This window comes from Marmota flaviventris, chromosome 3, assembly GCF_047511675.1.
Source record: "Marmota flaviventris isolate mMarFla1 chromosome 3, mMarFla1.hap1, whole genome shotgun sequence".
Taxonomy (NCBI): Eukaryota; Metazoa; Chordata; class Mammalia; order Rodentia; family Sciuridae; genus Marmota; species Marmota flaviventris.
Genome location: NC_092500.1, coordinates 65,124,035 through 65,144,406, shown reverse-complemented (window position 1 = coordinate 65,144,406; position 20,372 = coordinate 65,124,035). Strand labels below are relative to the sequence as shown.

At 41.1% G+C, this 20,372-nt stretch overlaps 1 protein-coding gene across 1 annotated transcript in view; it reads left to right on the top strand.

Moving 5' to 3' along the window:
• The window catches only part of Scn8a (sodium voltage-gated channel alpha subunit 8), a 180,408-nt gene that overhangs the window by 145,788 nt on the left and 14,248 nt on the right, over positions 1 to 20,372 (top strand). The window contains exons 19-26 of the mRNA XM_027949788.2: positions 271 to 741; positions 1,213 to 1,330; positions 1,780 to 1,934; positions 4,815 to 4,988; positions 10,513 to 10,635; positions 16,941 to 17,225; positions 19,199 to 19,252; positions 19,786 to 19,923. Coding sequence (XP_027805589.1) covers positions 271 to 741; positions 1,213 to 1,330; positions 1,780 to 1,934; positions 4,815 to 4,988; positions 10,513 to 10,635; positions 16,941 to 17,225; positions 19,199 to 19,252; positions 19,786 to 19,923 — 1,518 coding nt within the window. The remainder of the gene's footprint in view (positions 1 to 270; positions 742 to 1,212; positions 1,331 to 1,779; positions 1,935 to 4,814; positions 4,989 to 10,512; positions 10,636 to 16,940; positions 17,226 to 19,198; positions 19,253 to 19,785; positions 19,924 to 20,372) is intronic.

Genomic DNA, 20,372 nt, shown 5'->3' with positions numbered 1-20,372 from the left:
GTTCACAGCCAGCTTCAGCACCTTAGCAAAGCCCTAAGCAACTTAGTGAGACCCTGTCTCTAAATAAAATATTTAAAAAATGGCGGGGATGTGACTCAGTAGTTAAGTGCCTCTGGGTTCAATCCCCAGTACCAAAAGAAAAAGAAAAAGGAATTCTTGAATCTATTACATAAATTCTGTTGGCTTCTAATTTGCAGCCCCTAGTGCAGCAAGGTAATTATTCCTAAGACCATTCTATAATCATGTCTTTTTCAAATGCTGCTGGTATAGGTGCTGAACCTCTTTCTGGCCCTGCTTCTGAGTTCCTTCAGTGCAGACAACCTGGCAGCCACAGATGATGATGGAGAAATGAATAACCTACAGATCTCAGTAATTCGCATCAAGAAGGGTGTGGCTTGGACCAAAGTAAAAGTGCATGCCTTCATGCAGGCTCATTTTAAGCAGCGTGAGGCAGATGAAGTGAAACCACTGGATGAGTTATATGAAAAGAAGGCCAACTGCATTGCCAACCATACGGGTGCAGACATCCACCGGAATGGTGACTTCCAGAAGAATGGCAATGGTACAACCAGTGGCATTGGCAGCAGCGTGGAGAAGTATATCATTGATGAGGACCACATGTCCTTCATCAACAACCCCAACTTGACTGTACGGGTGCCTATTGCTGTAGGCGAGTCTGACTTTGAGAACCTCAACACAGAAGATGTTAGCAGCGAGTCAGATCCTGAAGGCAGCAAAGATGTAAGGTCCCAGCCCAGAAACCTGCCTTGATTCAATGTGAAATAGCAAACAGGACTCTGTCAACCCCAGGGATTGGTTCAGTTCTGGGTTTGGTAGATTCTTCAAAAGCCAGTTCACTTTGAAAACCAACTCTAGTCTAGGTTGGCTCCATTGCTTCTGAAGCATCTGGTTAGAGACTGGAGTAAACCACTGAGTCCTTCCCTACCATTAATCTGCCTGAGACCAACCCAGGGTCACATTTAGCTTAGGCTGGGTCGCTATCTTCTCTATGTGGGTTTTATCCCATCCTGACAGAATTATTGAGGGCCTGTGGTCTTGATCTCATGATCATGAGTTGGATGGTGATGAATTATAATAAGAATTATAGAGAAGAGTTACATCTGGCCTGTCCCTCCTAGCAGAGTAGTCATCCATGTCCAGTGGATGTGTTTCTGCAGAGTTGCTTCACCTCTCTTTTCCTTGCATATCTAGAAACTGGATGATACTAGCTCCTCAGAAGGAAGCACCATCGATATCAAGCCAGAAGTAGAAGAAGTCCCTGTGGAACAGCCTGAGGAATACTTGGATCCAGATGCCTGCTTCACCGAAGGTACAAGGGGCAAGGAGAGGAGTGAGCACGTGCACGGCTTATGGATGTGTCTGTGCCAGGTGGGGGGTGTTTGGTGGCTATCTTCAAGAACTTTGTTCCCAACCCCCAATTTTGAAGAAAGTTGTACTGTTTCCCCTACTCAGTTCTGACATGTAAATTTCTCTTCTCCAGCTTCTCTTTTGTCTGTCTGCTTTGGGCATTAGCCCAAACTCAGCCATGAAAACGTCCTCTCCTGTTGTGGCTGTGCCTGCCTCCTGACTCCAGAAGGCCTTGCCCCGTTAACCTTTGTAGTATAGACTCAGCCCTGCCACTGGCTCCATTCTTGAATCAGATATACTGATTTAGCCACTGTCCTTCCTGCTGTGTGGTGGGGCCTGGGAGATGGAGGAGAGGGCGGGTCTGGGTAGGGCAAATTTCCATAGTCTGACCTCCTCTCACACTGGTACCAGGTTGTGTCCAGCGGTTCAAGTGCTGCCAAGTCAACATTGAGGAAGGGCTAGGCAAGTCTTGGTGGATCCTGCGGAAAACCTGCTTCCTCATCGTGGAGCACAATTGGTTTGAGACCTTCATCATCTTCATGATTCTGCTCAGCAGTGGTGCCCTGGTGAGGTCCAGGGGAAAATATGATGAGGCTTTGGCTGGGGAAGGGTAAAGAGAAACCAGCGGGAGGAGGCTGGATGGGGCCCAAGCCTGGTGACTTTAAAGTACAGATGAGCTATGGCTCTGAGAATAATCATCTATTAAAGTACTTCAGGCTGGTGTTTTGAGCTTTGGGCATTAAAATCCACACTTACCCACTTCCTGATCTTCTGATGCCTAAGACCACCTTTTTGTCAGGATGAGCACACAAATTACCACGTGTCCTCAGTACCCCCTTCACCCCAACCTAAGCAGCTTCCTCAGATGAACTTCCCTCTCTCACCTAACACCCAAAATTTCTCATTCTATACGTTTCAGTAGCTCAAGATGAGGGAGGTGGTGTTCTTCCTCCCTCTCCCTTCACATCCTACTGGTTTTGGAGAACCCACATTGGCAAACATTTAGAGAGTCAGATCTCTGGTGCAGAGGTTATTTATATTCACGTTGCCCTAGGTGCACAGTGTGTACACCATGAGGTGTACAGGGTGCTGAATACACAGTACCTCCCCTGTGATGACTAATGGTCTTGGCATTTGCTCTCATTTTTAGCCTGATTATCACTGAGACGACTGGACAGGGTCTGGTATGAGGGATTCATCTATAACTGAGGAGATATGAGGACAGAGGGACTAAAGGCAGCACACATTTTCTTCCTTTCATTAAAGGAAAGGTGAAGAGTATAGAATTTTGAGATGTTTTTAAAGAAAGTGGATACATTCATGTAAGTAAGAAATTAAGCTTCATCTAAAAGCAAAAAATAATAATAACAAGAAGGGAGAAAACTCAAATTTGGTGTTAAAGACAGTAACTCAAGAAGTTTCACTAGCTTAGAAGGTAAAAGACCAGGAGAAGCTGACAGAGGCGTAGTGTATAGTAATAAGGAGCCCAAGGACAAATGGGATGACTTTCTGACTAGGACGTGAGGAGTAGGGAGGATTATGCAGGCAGGCATCAGGACTACAGCAGGAGGCCCAGAAGATGGGATGAGAACCATGGTCTGAGTGAGGGGCAGCCAGACTGTCTCACCTGCCCCAGATCACCTTTTGCATTACTGAGCATTCATGCCATGCTTCCTGGCGCAGTGACAGCAGCATGGTCTCTGCCCCTGAGGAGCAGAAGGATCAGACTAGGGTGAGTGACTAGAGAAGGGTATTTGATCATTGTCATCATCATTATTCTTTAAATCTAGTAAGTAAACAAAAACACAAAAAAACAGAACACACCCCATCCCTTGCTGCTTTTCTTCCCTGAAGAAAGAATAAAGCAGCAGGACAGCAAAAGTTTTGAACTTTCTTTATTGATCACCTTTGACAATTTTTATTTGTCATGGATGAGCAAACAGTGGATACCTTAACTCAGGACAGGAAGACCTTATGCCATAATAGGCATGAGACTTAAGAATAGTGAAGGGACTGAAGCTACTAGAGCATAATTGTAGTGCAATCTCAGAGATAGGGGATCCTTAGAATGAATTTCTAACAAATAGAGTTAAGGGAAAGCCTGACATAGAAGCTGCTGCTTCTTTTTTAATTGATCAGAGAGTATTTATTGTACTAAGTCCATGAGAAGGATTGTGGATCCCATGACTTCTGTGTCTACTGACCACTGATGAAACTGGAGCACCTGATGTTAACATGCCTCCATTTTGGAAGATGAGGTTGCAGACAGTCAGACTCCAGGCTTCCTTCTGGAACAGTTCAGAGCAGGCACCTCCCACTGTATCATAGGGGACTTTTTTCTACTTCCACAGTTTTTTTTTTCATGTTATATAAGCGTCCCTTCTCTCAACATCACTCTGCACTCTGCAAATGGGAATGCTCATACCTTCATATCAAAGTACTATCTCATAGATGGATATCAGAAAAGAAAGCCATACTACAATTTTCTACCCCTAAGTATCTCCCACCCCTATGGCCCTCCACCCATATCTGTGGTATCAAGGGACTTGAAACAAAATATATTGTCATATGTGTAATATTGGTGAAGATATAGAGAAATTGGAACATTCATATACTGCTGGTAGGAATATGAAATGGTGTAACCACTTTGGAAAACAGTTGGACAGTTCCTCAAAAAATTAAGCATAGAATTAACAGCAGTTCTGTTCCGGGCATATGAAAAATGAAAGCATATGTTCACATAAAAACTCACATACAAGCATTCACAGGAGCATTATTCATAATGACCAAAAAAATTGAAACAACACAAATCTTCATCAACTGATGAAGGCTAAACAAAATGTGACATAACCACATCTTGGAATATTATTATACCACAAAAAGGAGTGAAGTACTGATACACACGACAACATGGAAGAACTTTGAAAGCTTTATGTTTACTTAAGAAATAAGTCATGAAGGACCACATGATATATGATCCCATTTATATGAAATGTCCAGAATAGGCAAATCTATAGAAAGTAGATTAGTGGTTGCCTAGGATCAGGGGAGTAGGAAGAGGCTGCGGGGTGATAACTAAAGGGTATGGGAGTTCGTTTGATTTAATGATCTAAAATTATGATGGATGCATAATTCTGAATGTACTAAGAGCCATTGAATTTCTACATTTAAATGGCTGGATTATATGGTATATGAAGTATTCTTCAATAACGCTGATAAAAAATAAAATAAAATAAAACCCTGGGTTGGGGATTTTGCTCAGTGGTAAAGCACATGCCTAGCATGAGCAAGGCCCTGCATTCAATACTCAACACTGCAAAAATATATAAATAAAATGTGTAGCAGGGAAGTAAAGTGGAAGAGGCAGGAAGCTGATGAAAGGCCAGCTTCCCAAGAGCCTGTTTACCTTTCAGCACTGTAGTAGGCAGCTGTTGCCTCTCTTTCAGGCCTTTGAGGACATTTACATTGAGCAGAGGAAGACCATCCGAACCATCCTGGAATACGCTGACAAAGTCTTCACCTACATCTTCATCCTGGAGATGTTGCTCAAGTGGACGGCCTATGGCTTCGTGAAGTTCTTCACCAATGCCTGGTGCTGGCTGGACTTCCTCATCGTGGCTGTACGTGTCCTGCTTTCTGTTGCCCAACCCTTCTAGCAGGAAAACAAAGGGGTGTCTCCCTTTAGTGGCTGAAGCTGCCTGGGGCTAGGTTTAGATCAACCTATGGGTGTAGGCTCCAGTGAAGTTCCTTTCAGTGCTCAAATCTTAACTGTAGGAATGGGAACTGTGAAGTCTGCATTTGCTCCAGGGACACACCAGCCAACTCTTTACTGTTGGGCTTGGCTTAATTTATATTCAGAGATTAGGAGTGAAAATGGAATTGTTGGTCTCAAAGTTTTTGTTTTTAGCCTGGGAACTGGAAGGTTCTTGCTCCCCACCAGCAGGATGACCTCTTTTGCCAGGAGAAAGGGGTGAGGGGTTGAAGTGGGGCTGCTGGGGTGAAGTAGTAGTAGGGTCTGTGCAACTCTCCTGGCCATTCCCATACTTACCTGAGCAAATCAGTTTATCAGGGAGAGTTCTTGCATTGCCATTTCTACAGTGATCACCAAGTGAGAAATCCTTTTTCCTTCCAGGTTCCAAGACCCTCTCTCTCCAAGACTTGATGGCTGTGACTACTTGTATTATTTTTCAGGTTAGAAGATGCATCATCTGTAACTATTTCTCACCCTACAAGAATTTGCTTCTTGTTGGCTTTACTAAAAATAGTGATTGTTTTCTTGTTTTGTATAATAACTAAAGCTTTTTTTTTCCCCCTAGACAAATCAGCATTTAAAGAAAGAGTACATGGGAATTGCTGGACCAGGGCCCATGGAGAATTCACATCCTACTAGGGGCTGAGAAGCAACACAAAAGTGGGGTGGTTGGGTCTAGGTTGGTATGTTTAGAAGAGAAGGTTCATTGATAATGGTGAACCATCCATAGAGTACTTCTGGAATGTAGGATAGGGTGATATGGAAATCTCTCTCTACAGGAGCCCAGCACTCTTCCCCAGTAATGATTTCTGTTCCATAAATGCATTCCTTTCCTAACAGTTTGCAATTCCTGTGGTTAATGACGTCTTTAGGAGCTATCACTGTGTCTCCATTTTCTTCCATTTCAAAAAGCCAGCCTTTGGGAAGATTTCAGAATGAGATGAGGAGGCCACCCTATCCTCTTAAGATAAACCAAAAAGATAATTGCCACAGTCCTTGGCAATAAGAGATCTCTGCACTCCCTTCAGCAACCATCAATGCCATCTGTGAGGGACCTCTCCTTTCAAACAGAAAGCTGCAGTGCTGAGACTTAGGCAGAGTGTAGAATAAGGCCTAGAGACCTGAAATCAGACTGGACCAGCTCTCTTTCTAGAAAAAGGGAAGTTCCATTTCACATTCACTCCTCTGGACTGCCCAGAGTCAGTTAGGGCACCTGTGGGAGCACATCTTATGAACTTTGTGAGGACTCAGACATATGCATCTGCTACCATACTCCAGCTACCCTAGGGATGCTGTAATTTGAAACAAAGCCTCCCACTATGGCCTTTCCCTCCACCATCTACCCCACTCTCTTCCTCTTTCTCTGGGGTGATCTACCCCAGGATTTAAGAATGTTGGTCAGATATTTCACATGCCTCTAGTACCCAAGTAGCCTATTAAAAGCATAACAATCCTACACATCACCTTTTTTTTTTAACAAATATATTTATTATATACTATGTAGAAAGGGATTTAAAATTAATAATAATACAGGCATATGGCCAGTTGACAGCAACCCTTCAGTTCCTCTAGCTTTTGGGTGTTGCTGTATTATTACATTGCTTTGAGGCCTAACGCTGGTTCCAGAGAATGCTTCTGTACTGGTTTCTACCATGCTCTGTAGAATTGTCCCAGAGCCATAGGGAGTCACAGGGAGACAGGTAGGCATGGTCCAAACCTCTGTGGAGCTTATGTTAATCTATTAGGCAACTCTGATCTGATTATAAGTGTATGGTAACCCAGCATTTTGGGAATGGATCTCTCCTAGAAACCTCCCTTTTATTGAGTTCTTTCCTCCAACAGAACAGTTTATTTATTCTTCACTTATCAAATGCTTATTGAGCACCTACAATATGCAAAGCCTCTTCCCTTCCAGGTGCTGTGGGGAATACAGCGAGAGTTAGGCATGGGCACTTCTCCGTAAGTGTCTGAAAAGACAATATTCATACACAAAGAACCACCAGCTTGAAGCCTAGCATGCTAAGTGAGAATACCCCATTCTATCACAATGGTTGTACAGTTTGTCATCAATGAGTTGTGGATGGACAATATAGCTTGGACTGGCATCAGAGCTTTTGCTGGGTAAAATATATGGTTCCCTTTGTATTTTAGAACAACCAGCAAGTATAAATTGTAGAACCTAATTTACCACCATCTCTGAGAGACTCTTCCTCCTAGTTAATCATCTGGTGACTTGATATCTGCATCTGTCATTCATTTCCACATTTGTTTCCCTAATGGATATTCATTTTTCCTTGTTGCCTCATCAAGCTGCTGAAAGCATTTTTTTTAGATACCTGTGGATAACCCAAACAACTTCTAAGATCAATTCTTTTTATTAATAAGTCATTTAAGTTCCAAACAGGGTCATTTTGTTTCGATCAGGTCATTTACTGCCACGGATATTGTGTCCTGTAAAAGAATGTTAGCATCTTTTCTCTAGGGAAATTTTCCCCATCATTTGCAGCAGTTAGCCCGCATATCCATTCTAAGGATGGGAGCTTTCAGAGACCATGCTTCTCATCCAGAGTTCACTACTGAAAACATTTTCTGTTTGAATATATTTACTTATTTTGAAAATGTCACCCAGTGTGTTTTTTTCCATGCCTGCAGCCGTAGATACCCTGGATTTTGATTCCTCAGTTCCTTTTTCCTCTTTAGGTTTGATTCATTCTTTAAATTGCACTTTAAGTAATGTTCTGATTATCTCCAGTGAAGGTTTAACATGGAGACTCAGAGGATTATGTGAGCCCTCAGCTGCTAAGGAATAACCCAGATAAGACCCTTATTGATTCTGTCTTGGGAGATCTTCCCTCAATCAATTAGCTGAGCAGTTTATCTCTCAGCAGCATTTTCGAGCCAGTGCTGAATTGGCCTCTGTACCTTCTTCACCCCTCTCCCCACTGTAGACCTGATCATTAACAGATAAGTCACCAACCCTGAAGAGATGGGGTCCTCTTGCATTGTGTGGGGCCAGTAGCCAGTCAAAGCTTAGTTTTTTACAATTTTTACCTGACAGAGTTCACAGGATGAAGCTGACCCAGGGGACTTCTGAACTCAGATAACGAGTTGAAATGGGATAGCTTACCTTCAGATTTTATAGCTTCAATAAAAGTCTGTCGATTTTAGATTATTTGGGGTTAAGAGTTGGCCGAACTTGAGAGAAGTTATCTCCATATAAATTTTTATTGATAATTATAGATGGAGCGGAAGTGACTGGTCAGTACTGCTATGTTCCGGATATGGCTTTTGAAGCCCTTATTTTAGGCAAGGATTAGCCCTTGATCATCTTACTCTCAAAGAATGTGGATAGCCAAATAGGGCAATGTTTAGTTCCAGGTTTACTTTGGATATTGCCTGGGACTCCATAGAAGACACCTAAGCTGATGAATTATGAATACATGCATAAATCAAAAGTGCATAGCCCATTTTAAAATTGAAACCTTTAAGCCTTCTCATCCCTGATCCTTGTAAAGTCATTGACCTTTCACTTCTACCCCATGCCCATCCTGATACTTAATTATAAATTTCCTCATTTCTAAAAGTGTGTGCATGTGTACACAGTTCAGAGATATGGAATCAATGAACTAAAACCCTAAAAGCAGCAAATGAAACTAAATTGTAGGTTTTTTTTCTTTTCTAATTTAAAATATCATCAATTAAACTAATATGAGGTGGAAATATCTTAACCTACCCCAGAATCTGTGGTACAATATAAGTACAATGCTACTCTAAAAAACCCTATGCCCAGCCAGGTGCGTGACGCACGCCCGTAATTCTAGCAGCTCAGGAAGCTGAGGCAAGAAGATTATGAGTTCAGAGCTAGCCTTGGCAACTTAAGCAAGGCCCTAAGCAATTCATTGAGACCCTGTCTCTAAATAAAAATATAAAGGGCTGGGGATGTGGCTCAGTGGAAAAGTACCCCTGAGTTCAATCCCTGTTATCAAAAAAAGAGAGAGAAAAAAAAACCCTACACCCAGACACTGTAGGATTTGACCAGCTAAAGGTATGTTCAGATCTGATGCCCCCTAGGATCAGGCCCAAGCAGCCTGAGGTGTGTTTAGTAGCCAGTGTTAAGATGTCATTATGTAACTCCCCTAGAACTCTGTTAGAACAAGGTAAGTTTGCCTCTAGAAGAGCAGGAAAGCATTTCACCCAAGTGTAGACCTGGAGACTACTTTCCCTAGTATGTCAATAGATCAGCTCTGGATTATTCTGACACTGGTGATCCTATTGGAATATTTTCATGTAACCTGTCTGCTGCAGACGGATCTTTCACAATGTGTTTTTGGAAGAAAGGACACTGGCCCAAGGGTCAACAGTGTGGGCATCTCATCCTGGCTCCAGAATTGCCACCGACAGTGGGCAGTTTTTTGTATATGATGGTAAAAGTTTCTTCATCTGTATAAAATGGAAAGTTTGAATTTTTTCTCTCAAGAATTTTGCCAGCTATTATTTTAATGGTGAAAGTTATAGAAAATTGTTCTGAAAGTGACAAACTTGAGGCCAATTCATTTGGGGATGTTCTGGAAGGAAAGAATGGGAATTATAAGAAAATGTGTAGATTTAGTTATTGAGACCTACCTAAGTTATTATGGCCATGAAGGGGGTCATAGTTATGCTTATAAATTGGAAGGATTCTTTATTAAAAGTGAGAAAGAAAATCTCTTGAATTGTCATGGGGTCAAAATTCTGTCAAGGAGTTTCCTTATTCGGTTCTTTTCTTGGGAACTGCAAAGTCACCTGCGGTACTTATGGAATATATTTCCTTTGTTGATGTAGTGGCTCATCAAATTCTCAAACAAATGGTTTCTTGTCAACCAGGAGTAAAAGAGCTTGTCCCTGTTGGAAATCCCATGGTGAATGAGCAGAGGAGGGGGCGGCTTGTGTGGAGTATGTGTATTTATCTGTATTCTTTTCCATAGGTACCATTAAATTTGTCTGGCTTAATTTAATGGGAACTTCTGGGACCTGCAGAGACTGTAAAGGGCGAGGGTAAGGTTCTTGTCATCTCTTCAGGCTCCTCTCCTTCCAATGGAATTTCCTCATTCTCTCCCTCTCCCTTCAGCCTCTTCCCTTCCAACTTGTGTGTATGTTTTACCGCCTTCTCTCAATTTATTCTTCCCTTTGTGTTTTTTCTTCTGCCTTTCTCAACCACCTTTCCTTCCAGGTCGTTTGAGTCAAGTTGAAATAGGCAGCTGGTGTTACCCACTTGCTCCACCTGGGGGGCCCAATCTGTGTAATTCAGTGCTAGGGGCTTTATTCTAACACTCTGGAACCTCTGTTTTCTTTTTTCTTTTTTTTTCTTTTTGTTTCCTTTTTTGTTTTTGTTTTTCTCTTCTGTTTCCGTGTAGGTCTCTTTAGTCAGCCTTATAGCTAATGCCCTGGGCTACTCGGAACTAGGTGCCATAAAGTCCCTTAGGACCCTAAGAGCTTTGAGACCCTTAAGAGCCTTATCACGATTTGAAGGGATGAGGGTAAGATACTAAGAGCAGCTGATCCTTCTGCATGCCAATGGAAACTGTTTAAGCATGCTAGAACTGATCACATGGTGGAAAGATCATTCAAACACGGATTCTGTGATGCAGCTGCCGATTTGATCCTCCACTCTATCTCCCCCGCACCAGCCCCGTGCACAGGGGAGTTGCATTAAGCTGCCTCATCACATTAATATTGGCCCCACTCCCAACAACATGCCATCGCAGAACATGTTAACATTGGCTATTCTCATTTGGCCTGGCTTACCTGTAGCACTTGGGGCGGCTTTCTGGGCTGTTGATTTAATAGGGAGAATCACCAGGTGCAAAGAAGGGGAATTATAACCCACAGACCCACTGAAAAGCATAGGCTGCAGGCAGGAAGAGTGCTGTGTAGGGACACTAGCCAGGTGGGGACTGTGGCCTTGGAGTCACTGAGAAAACAGCAGAGAGGGGGTTTGAAGACACATGACAGGCTTGGAATTGGGGATTGAGCAGAATTTGGCATGGCCCTGGGAGAAGAAATGCTTTTCTTTCTATTCTGATTCCTCTTATTGCACCTTGTTGTTCTCAGCCCAGTCCCATAAGGACTGGCAGCCACTGTCTGATAGCAAAGCTTTCCTCCTCACCCCCACCCCTCTGCCCATGCTATATGGTCCACTATCCTAATACTGTCAAAACAACAAACAGGGATGATGCTAGAGGACTGAATACCAATTAGTTCTCCTGAAATTTCTCAAGTCCTCCTATTCCAACTTTGGCGATACTCCACCCGAATATATACAGTACAGGGGCTGTCACCTTGCCAACTCAGAATAAGGCTCCTCTTCTGGTGCCTTTTTCTTTTATGGTTTTGATAATTGTGCGTGTGTGCACATGTGTGCACACACTCACACTAAAAAGTCAATTTCCTAAAATCAAGTGGACAGCTGGTTTTGGTGATCATAGTTGTAATGAGAGAGGTCTGTTATACTTAACGAGACCAAGAAAACTCATTTCAATTCAGAAGTTGAATACATGCAGGAGAGCAAACCAGAGGATCAGTTCTTAAATGTGCAAATATCAGAATATAGGAATAAAACTAAACTGTTGCAATAGTTCACATGAAGCAAGACTGATTGGAGAAACTAGATACCATTTATTCCTCGTCTGTGATTTCTGGCCGCTATTCCATGAAGCCACTCACAGTTGCACAGGAAGGTGAAAATTTCACTGGGACGTGGGAATTTTATCTTACTATTTTAGTGTATTCAGACAAATGCTTTTTGCAATAAACTCGTGTTTCTTCTGTAGCACAGTCACAGTTTGGTTTACTAAACGTGAGCTTTTTCTGTAGTCCTAAAAACCATCTGCAGGAAGGGCAGTTCCAACAGCAGCATAAATTTATTTTTATTATTAAAGAAAAAGTTGGGGATGCTAAGTGTCCCACAGAGAAGAGAGGCTTCAGAATGTGTACAATGAGGACATTATTAGGATCAGACTAAATGTAGGGAGAGAGACAAGACTCAGTGATTTTAATGGTCGTGGTTGAAAATAGAATTAAAATGCTCATCCCTACTTCCTGGCTTTCCCATGTTTTTCATAAGTAATAAATTTTTAAATAAATTATAATAGTGTTGTTATAGAGTTAATAATTCACTTTAGTGATTGAAAAATTGTGGACAAGATGCAACTAAATAAATGCCTTTAGAGATAATGCTTATTCAACATTGTACCTGAGCTCAGTAGCCTGTAATGCCCCCACAGTCTCAGCAGTGATCCTGGATCTCCTAAAAGGGATTGGTAATACTTAAAGCCTCTACTCCTTGCCCCAGCCCAACCAACACTTGTTATTAACTTTCTCCATCTGGTTGCTCACTGCTGTCCCTATGGCAGAAAGTAGTCCCCACTGAGCGCCAGTTTGCTTATGAGGAAATGAGTTAAATAATCTGATGCAGGAGCCCTTTTAGTAGCCTCACCTTTTCCCTTTAGTTCCTCTTTTCCCCACCTTCCCTGAACTCTCAGTTTCCATTCCCTGGGAAACTTATCAACTTTCAAATAGGTTAGAAATGGATCCAGATCATTCAGAATGGATAATCAAAACAGTAGAAACTTTTAATGAAAATCGTCTACCTCAAGCTTTTTTCAAATAAGATAATATGGGCAAAAACAAGTTTGAACCCAAAGCTGCAATTTAAAACAGTAACATTCAGTGAGGGAAACTTTGGTGTAGAGGTGCCACCTTATTGGTTTGTTGCCAGTCAGTCAACATTACTGACCAGGGCTGGTTGGGCAGGTAGAGAGAGGTCAGGATCTATTCCTGCCCTGCAGTTTCCCAGCCCTTCTGTGGAAGAGTAACCGCAGAAGAGATTGCATTTGTCCCAGCTTAAGTTTCCCAGTGATAAATAGAACTAAGTATATATGTTTCACATAAATTTTGTTTTTCTACAGGGGAATGTGTTTTTCATTCTTTAGCTTGGGTTCTTCTGTATGCCAACACTTGCAAGATTACCATTAGAAAACCTTAAGTAAGAAACCTTCATGAACTGAATACCATCCATGCAGATGGGCTCAACTGTCACTGTGCTGCTCCAATTATAGACTCAGACCTTCATTTGAGAGGGAGCATATGACCCCAGCCTGTCCTGGGATACTCGTTCAGTCTCCTCTCTCCTTCCTCAAACCAAAGATCAGAAAAATTGAAACACTCCTGCTGTTAGCAAAGGAATACTTAATGTAGTTCTTTGCTTTCCTCTCCTCCATAGTAACCTTTATTTAAAAATATTGCTGTGCTATTAAATTTTTGAAAGTATACAATAGTAATGCTATGAAACATGCATGCATTTTTTGTTGATTGTCAGTACATAGTTGTCCATTAAAGCCATGTTCCCTCTGCCAGATATTAAAAGCTATTTGATAGATTTTATAGTGTTTAATGAACAAAAATGTCCTAGGCATTATAGAGAAGATAAAAATACTGTAAGAATTAGTATCCATTGGAATTTTCTCCCCCTTTTTTTTTTAATTCTTGAGACTATAGTCAGTGATTTTTTTAACAACATGTCAAGAAATCTTAGGTAAGATTTATGTCCAACACTAAGTACAAATTTCCATTGGAAAAAACTTTATAGATTGCTAGAACCTAACTTTGAGTAATATTTCTATACTGTATCTAGTTTTTAACAATAATGGGTTTCATTATCATGAAGGGCAATGTCAAATAACTAGAGAGTAGCAAGAGCAAAAGAAATCCAATTATTAAGTGAGTATCAGTGAAAATTTGAATTGTCTTTTATAATATATCTTTAGTGTAAAAGTTTAAAATAATAAGCCTGATTTCTTCTCTTTAGTTACTGAGAATAATGGCATAATGACATTTCTATATGGGGCACAGTTAAACAATTTCTGTGTAATATTTTGTAGCTTATCAGCTAATGTTCACAGCAGGGAAGAATTATTAATTCCACCAATTCTTTACTGTTTTGTTTATAAATCTAAGATGAGGAGATTTTCTTTGGTTGTGATTAATAAATATATATTTGCATATTACAAATACATTGGATTAACTGGGTGCAGTATTGCACGCCGTAATCCCAGCAGCTCAGGAGGCTTAGGCAGGAGGATCACAAGTTGCCAGCCTAAGCAACTTAGTAAGATTCTGTCTCAAAAAAAATAAAAAGAACTAGAGATGTAGTTCAGTGGTAGAGTGTCCCTCAGTTCAGTCCCCAGTACCATGAGTGAATGTATGTGCACACATACACAAAAAAGTATCAGATTTACAGGATTTTTGTGTCATCAGCAAATCCTCAGCAAATATTTTTGTGTTTTGAGTCCTTTGATCAGATCTATGATGTTAAAGTTCAGAGATCACTTAGTTGATTATTCTTCCCTGCTGAAAATATTATCCATATTTAACAGTAAGATTTAAGACACCATGTAGGATGGGTTAGACTGGGTTCAAATAGAAGTTTAAGATTCTCTGTATAGCCGGGCACCGTGGTGCATGCCTGTAATCTTATCATCTCGGAGGCTAAGGCAGAAGGATTGCAAGTTCAAAGCAGCTTAGCAAGACCCTGTCTTAAATATTTTTAAAAAGGGCTGGGATTCTGGTTTAGTGGTTAAGCACCCCTGGGTTCAGTCCCTTGTACCAAAAACAAACAAACAAACAAACAAAAACAGATTGTCTATACATTGAGAATTCCTGAAGGTTCTGAATTGAGGGGAAAAAAACCAATATTTTCAGGCTTCCATTTTTAGGGTTTACTTCCCTACTTTACGCTGGTAGTGGTCTAATACAACATCATGATCTCTCACCTAAACTGCTGCAAAATGCTGTCACATAGACTTGAGCTTTTGAATCTTTACATGATCTACTCTTATTGTTTGAGAAATGATTATTCCATTTGTGGATCATTTGCCTTTTGCTTGTTCTTTTGCACATTCCATTGCTTTTTGGTGCCCTAACCAAAGGGTGAACAACTGTAGAATGAGAAGGTAAAATTTAAATCTGATTATCCGACAGATTTGATACCATAAATTCATAAAAGTAAATAGCATTCTCCAAAATAACATTAAAGATTTTCTGGATTTCAGATATTCTAGCTTTCCTTGCTCACAGTAATAAATATTTTATACTAATGCCAGAGTTATAAGATCTTGAAGAGATTTCTTGGTCTAAAAATTAAGAAATAACTGCCTCTCATTCTAAAGGCCTTCATATGTGAATTGGAGAATCACAAGATGAGTATTTTAATATCAAAGACAGAGTGAGTCCCTAGCAGAATATTGTTGCCTTTTGATATAGGACAGAACAGGTAGCTCTTCTCAGCCATGTTTTCTGATGAATGACAGTGCAGTCTAAGACAAAAACAAAAGACAAAACCTAAACCCAGTAGGATTCAAGTTAGAGCCCAGGGCTGCCCCCTGGCGTTCCTCATACAGCATGACCTCCCTGTCTCTCCCATGCTGTAGCTAGTTGGCAGCCTGTCATCTCTTACCTGTACCAAAAAAACAGATGCAGGAACTTGGTAACACGTGTCACCTCCTTCAAACAAAACATCAGAGAAAACACAATTCATTTATATCCAATGTCTTTGTTTTCTACTCCATAATCCTCTTCAGTACTAGAAAAAGGAAGAAACATTCTTCTGAGCCTTAGCAACCCTGCTTAAGACATCACTAGTGAAAGTTGGCAGAGATGAAACTAGCCTTGTTTCCTGTTCCATCACTAGAAATGTTACCTTTGTAAGCACTCGAACTCTACTAGTGAAAACTGCTGCAACGGTAGAGTTGTTGTCTGACTACTGTCACCTCTAGTATAAAGCAAAGTCCATGTTTAAAACAACCCAAGAAACATCTATTCCTAAGGGGTTTTTTTTTTCCTTTGCCCTTTTAAAAAAAAAAATTCTTGAGACTGTAGTCAGTGATTTTTTTAACAACATGTCATTTTTTGTAGTTTCAAGAGCAGTGATCTAACCCAAAACTATTTAAAAAAAAAAAGTCATGTTGATCTCTAATACATTGTGAAGAACAGTCAAGCCCTGGACTAAACAGACAGATATCAACACTAGCCACACTGGGCAGCTCGTAGATTTAGAAGCCTACAAAGTCAGAAAAAAAAAAAAAGGCTGAAGAATAAACCTTGAGTAGAAAGCACATTTGTTCAGATTTTATTTTATACTGTTTGGTAGAGGGAATATAGCTTTTTTTTTTTCTTGAGCCTGCAAAATATGCATGCTCAGCTATTGCCTGAAAGATAACTGGCCTTGCATAGTCATAAAAGAGACGTTATGTACTGTTGAGTGATTCACTGCTAACCCAAAGGGCAGCTCTCTGTGGTTTTGAACAATCATGCCTTGTTTTTCAGAGGGGGAATGTGTTGAAAGGCAACTAGCAAGCTTGCAATTGCTCAGATTTTTTCCATGGGGGTTTATTTTACAAGTTGAAGAGGAGGGAGACTGGACTAAGATCTTTTTTCTTTTTTTTTTTCTCTTTTTTTTTTTCTTTTTTTTTTCTTTTTTTTTTTTTTTTTGGTCCCAGGTTGGTGCCTAGAAGAGATGATCAGGGTCAACTTGGGCAGGGGAGTTTGTTTTAGTTGAAATCAACATGCAATTTATTAAAATTCCCCAAAATGTTGTTCACAAACTTAGAAATTTTTGGTCCTATTTGTGGATCTGTCCAGTTACTGCAAAGAAAACAGTTAAGCGCAAAGAAAACACATTTCCATAGCAGAAAAGCCACACAAATGTCATTCCCCTCCTGGAAATCAAAAGAATGTGCTTCCCTCACTTCCTGCCAACACTCAGCAACCTCCCCTTCCAATGCAGGTGGTGGTGAATGCCTTGGTGGGCGCCATCCCCTCCATCATGAATGTGCTGCTGGTGTGTCTCATCTTCTGGCTGATTTTCAGCATCATGGGAGTTAACCTGTTTGCGGGGAAATACCACTACTGCTTTAATGAGACTTCTGAAATCCGATTTGAAATCGAAGATGTCAACAATAAAACTGAATGTGAAAAGCTCATGGAGGGGAACAACACAGAGATCAGGTGGAAGAACGTGAAGATCAATTTTGACAACGTGGGGGCAGGATATCTGGCCCTTCTTCAAGTAGTAAGTATTATTATTTGTTCAGTCTTGGGAAATTCAAACAACTAGCAGAAATTTCATTTGGTTCCTTCTCAACCCTACTTTCAGAATCGGAATTACTCTGAAACAGGGAGCAATATCATTTCCCAGACCAGTTTCAGGGAGACGTCTTTCCTGTATATTCTGACTTCTACAAGATCTCATTCAAAAGGAACCTCTCTCTTTGTGCTCAGAACTAGACCTACTCAGCAACAACTGAAACTTGCTGCAACATAATAAAGTGGTAGATCACCTCTCCCCAGCTCTGAATTGTAGTTAAAGTCAAGAAAACAAATAAAAAGGGCAATTTTGATGAAGAAGAAGAATCCTACATAATAGCTATGCTAAAGGCGGCTGTGCTGCGATTCTGCCGCTCTGACAGCTCAACCCCAGAGAAAGGGCTAATGTGGATAATATGGAGAAATGTGTTTTAATGATGTAGATAAGTCTCTCTTGCCTAACTTCATTCCATCATGCCTAGTTTTCTCTTCTCTCGCCAATTTTTTGGAATATTTGACAAGACAGTTGATGCATTGAAAAGCTCATAATCTTTGGAATCAGACAGATGTAATTTTGAGCCACGATCTGATGTTTATTGGGTATTCAATTTGGTACAAATTATTCCTCAGTTTCTTCATCAATTAAATGTAGATTATAATACTCTACATGGTTAAGTGAATTCATGAGCCAGGCACAGTGGTGCACACCTGTAATCCCAGCAACTCTGGAGGCTGAGGCAGGAGGATCACAAGTTCAAGACCTGCCTCAGCAACTTAGCAAGGCCCTAAGCAACTTAGCAAGTCCCTGTCTCTGAATAAAAAATGAAAAGACTAGGGATGTAGCTCAGTGGTAAAATCGTCCTGGGGTCAATCACTGGTACCAAAAAAAAAAAAGAGAGAGAGAATTCATGATACTTGAAAAATATCTTAGCACAATGTTCAGCACATAGCATAGCTTAATTATGATAATGGCTATTATGTGTTTTCATTACTATGATTGTAATACCCACATCATTCACTTGTTGTGAATATTAAATGTGAAATTGCAAATGAAGCTTTCACCCTAACCTAACACAGTAAGCACTCACTGTTAGGAAGAGGAGGCAAAAGTTAGGGGAATGAGCTGTATCATATCCTACCACAAAACTCTTTTGCTGTTCTACCCCAGTTCAAGAAATGGAACCCACAAATTGAATCTGAACTGGAGCAGCTCCAGAAAATATTAGTCAGACACAGTATTCAGAGTCCCCACCATAAGCAAGACACTGTGCTTGGCAATAGGACCATCAGGTGAATAAAGACACTGTCCTGTGCCCTGAAAAAGCTTAGAATCTGGCTGAACAAATTAAACATGAAGATATTAAATTGATTATCCATCTTTGTTTCCAAAAGTCATGCTAGATATAGGAGACAAAGAGAATTGGAAAGGGGTATTAATTGGAATTGGCATCAAGGATGCCACCAGGATTGCCATACTGCAGGCTACTTGTGTTTATTAGTAAGAGAAAAGTTCTGACCTTGTTGTCTTTTTTTTTTTTTTTTTAGTGAAACTGTGAATTTTTCAGACCCCCCCCCCCATTGCTTTATAAACACTTTTTGAAAAAACAGCTCCTCAGTGGAAGGCTAAAGTCTAATAAGCACCTTGAGTAGATTCTTGCCACTTGTTTATAAATCTGCATTTGCCCTGGCTTTAGGCAGTCTTTTCAAACACATCTTAAGACCTTGTGTGAAAGTCATCAATCACTTACCATCGTCAACATGTTTTTTTGCCAAACTCTGATGTTATTTTCAGGGACTTACTCAAAGCCCCTTTGGGCCCTGTACGAACAAAAGGAAACCCTATGTCCATATGAGACTTACCCCAAACTCCTGTGTCCTTACTGTTGGCCTTTGGGACTCCTACCTAGACTCCTCCCACTCCCTCACAGGCACAATCTAATGACTGACTCTGTTTGCCAGGCAACCTTCAAAGGCTGGATGGACATCATGTATGCAGCTGTAGATTCCCGAAAGGTAAGAATGTATCTGGTGGAACAGAACCTTCCTCATTGGTTAGAAAGCAGGCAGCATGGTGGAATCATCAAAGAGAAAGGACGGGAAGAATGGAGGCACCAAAATTTCTGTTTGGAATGTTAATTGCTTGTTTTATTGATTGTAGATCATTTTCTTCCTCTCAGTAAGTCCTCGCTCTCTCACATTGGCTACAAATGATTAGACAGTTGATTTTTACTCGGCCCCAACAGAGCTGTCTACTCTTCAGTCCTGTCTTGAAATAAAAGTGTGGCTCCTAACAGGCACCCCTCCCCTGCCCCTCACCTCGCGATTTGCATATTCTCCCAATAAGTCACAGCAGTGATGCTATCAGGGTCCTCCGAGCTGCCAGTATGGAGAAGGAGGCAGGCTGAAAGAAGCTAGGTCTCTCCCATCCCCAGTTTGTTCAGTAGCCCAGACAGGAAGTCACAGCTGATGGCTTTGGCATGTCGGAGTCACCCACCTGATCGCCAAGCTGAAAGCTGACTCTCTCCTTTTCTCCTGTCCTTTGACAGCCTGATGAACAGCCTAAGTATGAGGACAACATCTACATGTACATCTACTTTGTCATCTTCATCATCTTCGGCTCCTTCTTCACCCTGAATCTGTTCATTGGTGTCATCATTGATAACTTCAATCAACAAAAGAAAAAGATAGGTCTCCTCCCCTCACTGCCAGTGGTCAACTCAGATGAGAGGCCCTCTGTCCCTGTCACTACAGAGAAAAGACCCCTCTTTATTTTCTCTAAAATCCAAATTGTCACCTCACTGTGACACTGGCTCCACTGTACATTAACCCCAACCAACTCTTCCTCTTCAGGGCTGGATTTTGCAACATGTGATTTACTGAATTTACTAGCAGTCTTGTACTCACAAGGCCTACTTACTACTGGTCTTGACTCCACCAGAGGGAGTTAGGGGCAGAGAGAGCCTCCGCTCCAGAAAGAAGCGGATGAGTAGTGCAGTGAAGCAGAAATTGCCCAGACTTGTCATCATCCATGTAAATCTCTGGTAATTGGGATCTGAAAGGCCACCCTGGAAAGTTCACTTCCTTACTTATCTCAGATGATTAACAGTTTTTTTTTTTCAAAACAAACTGAAGC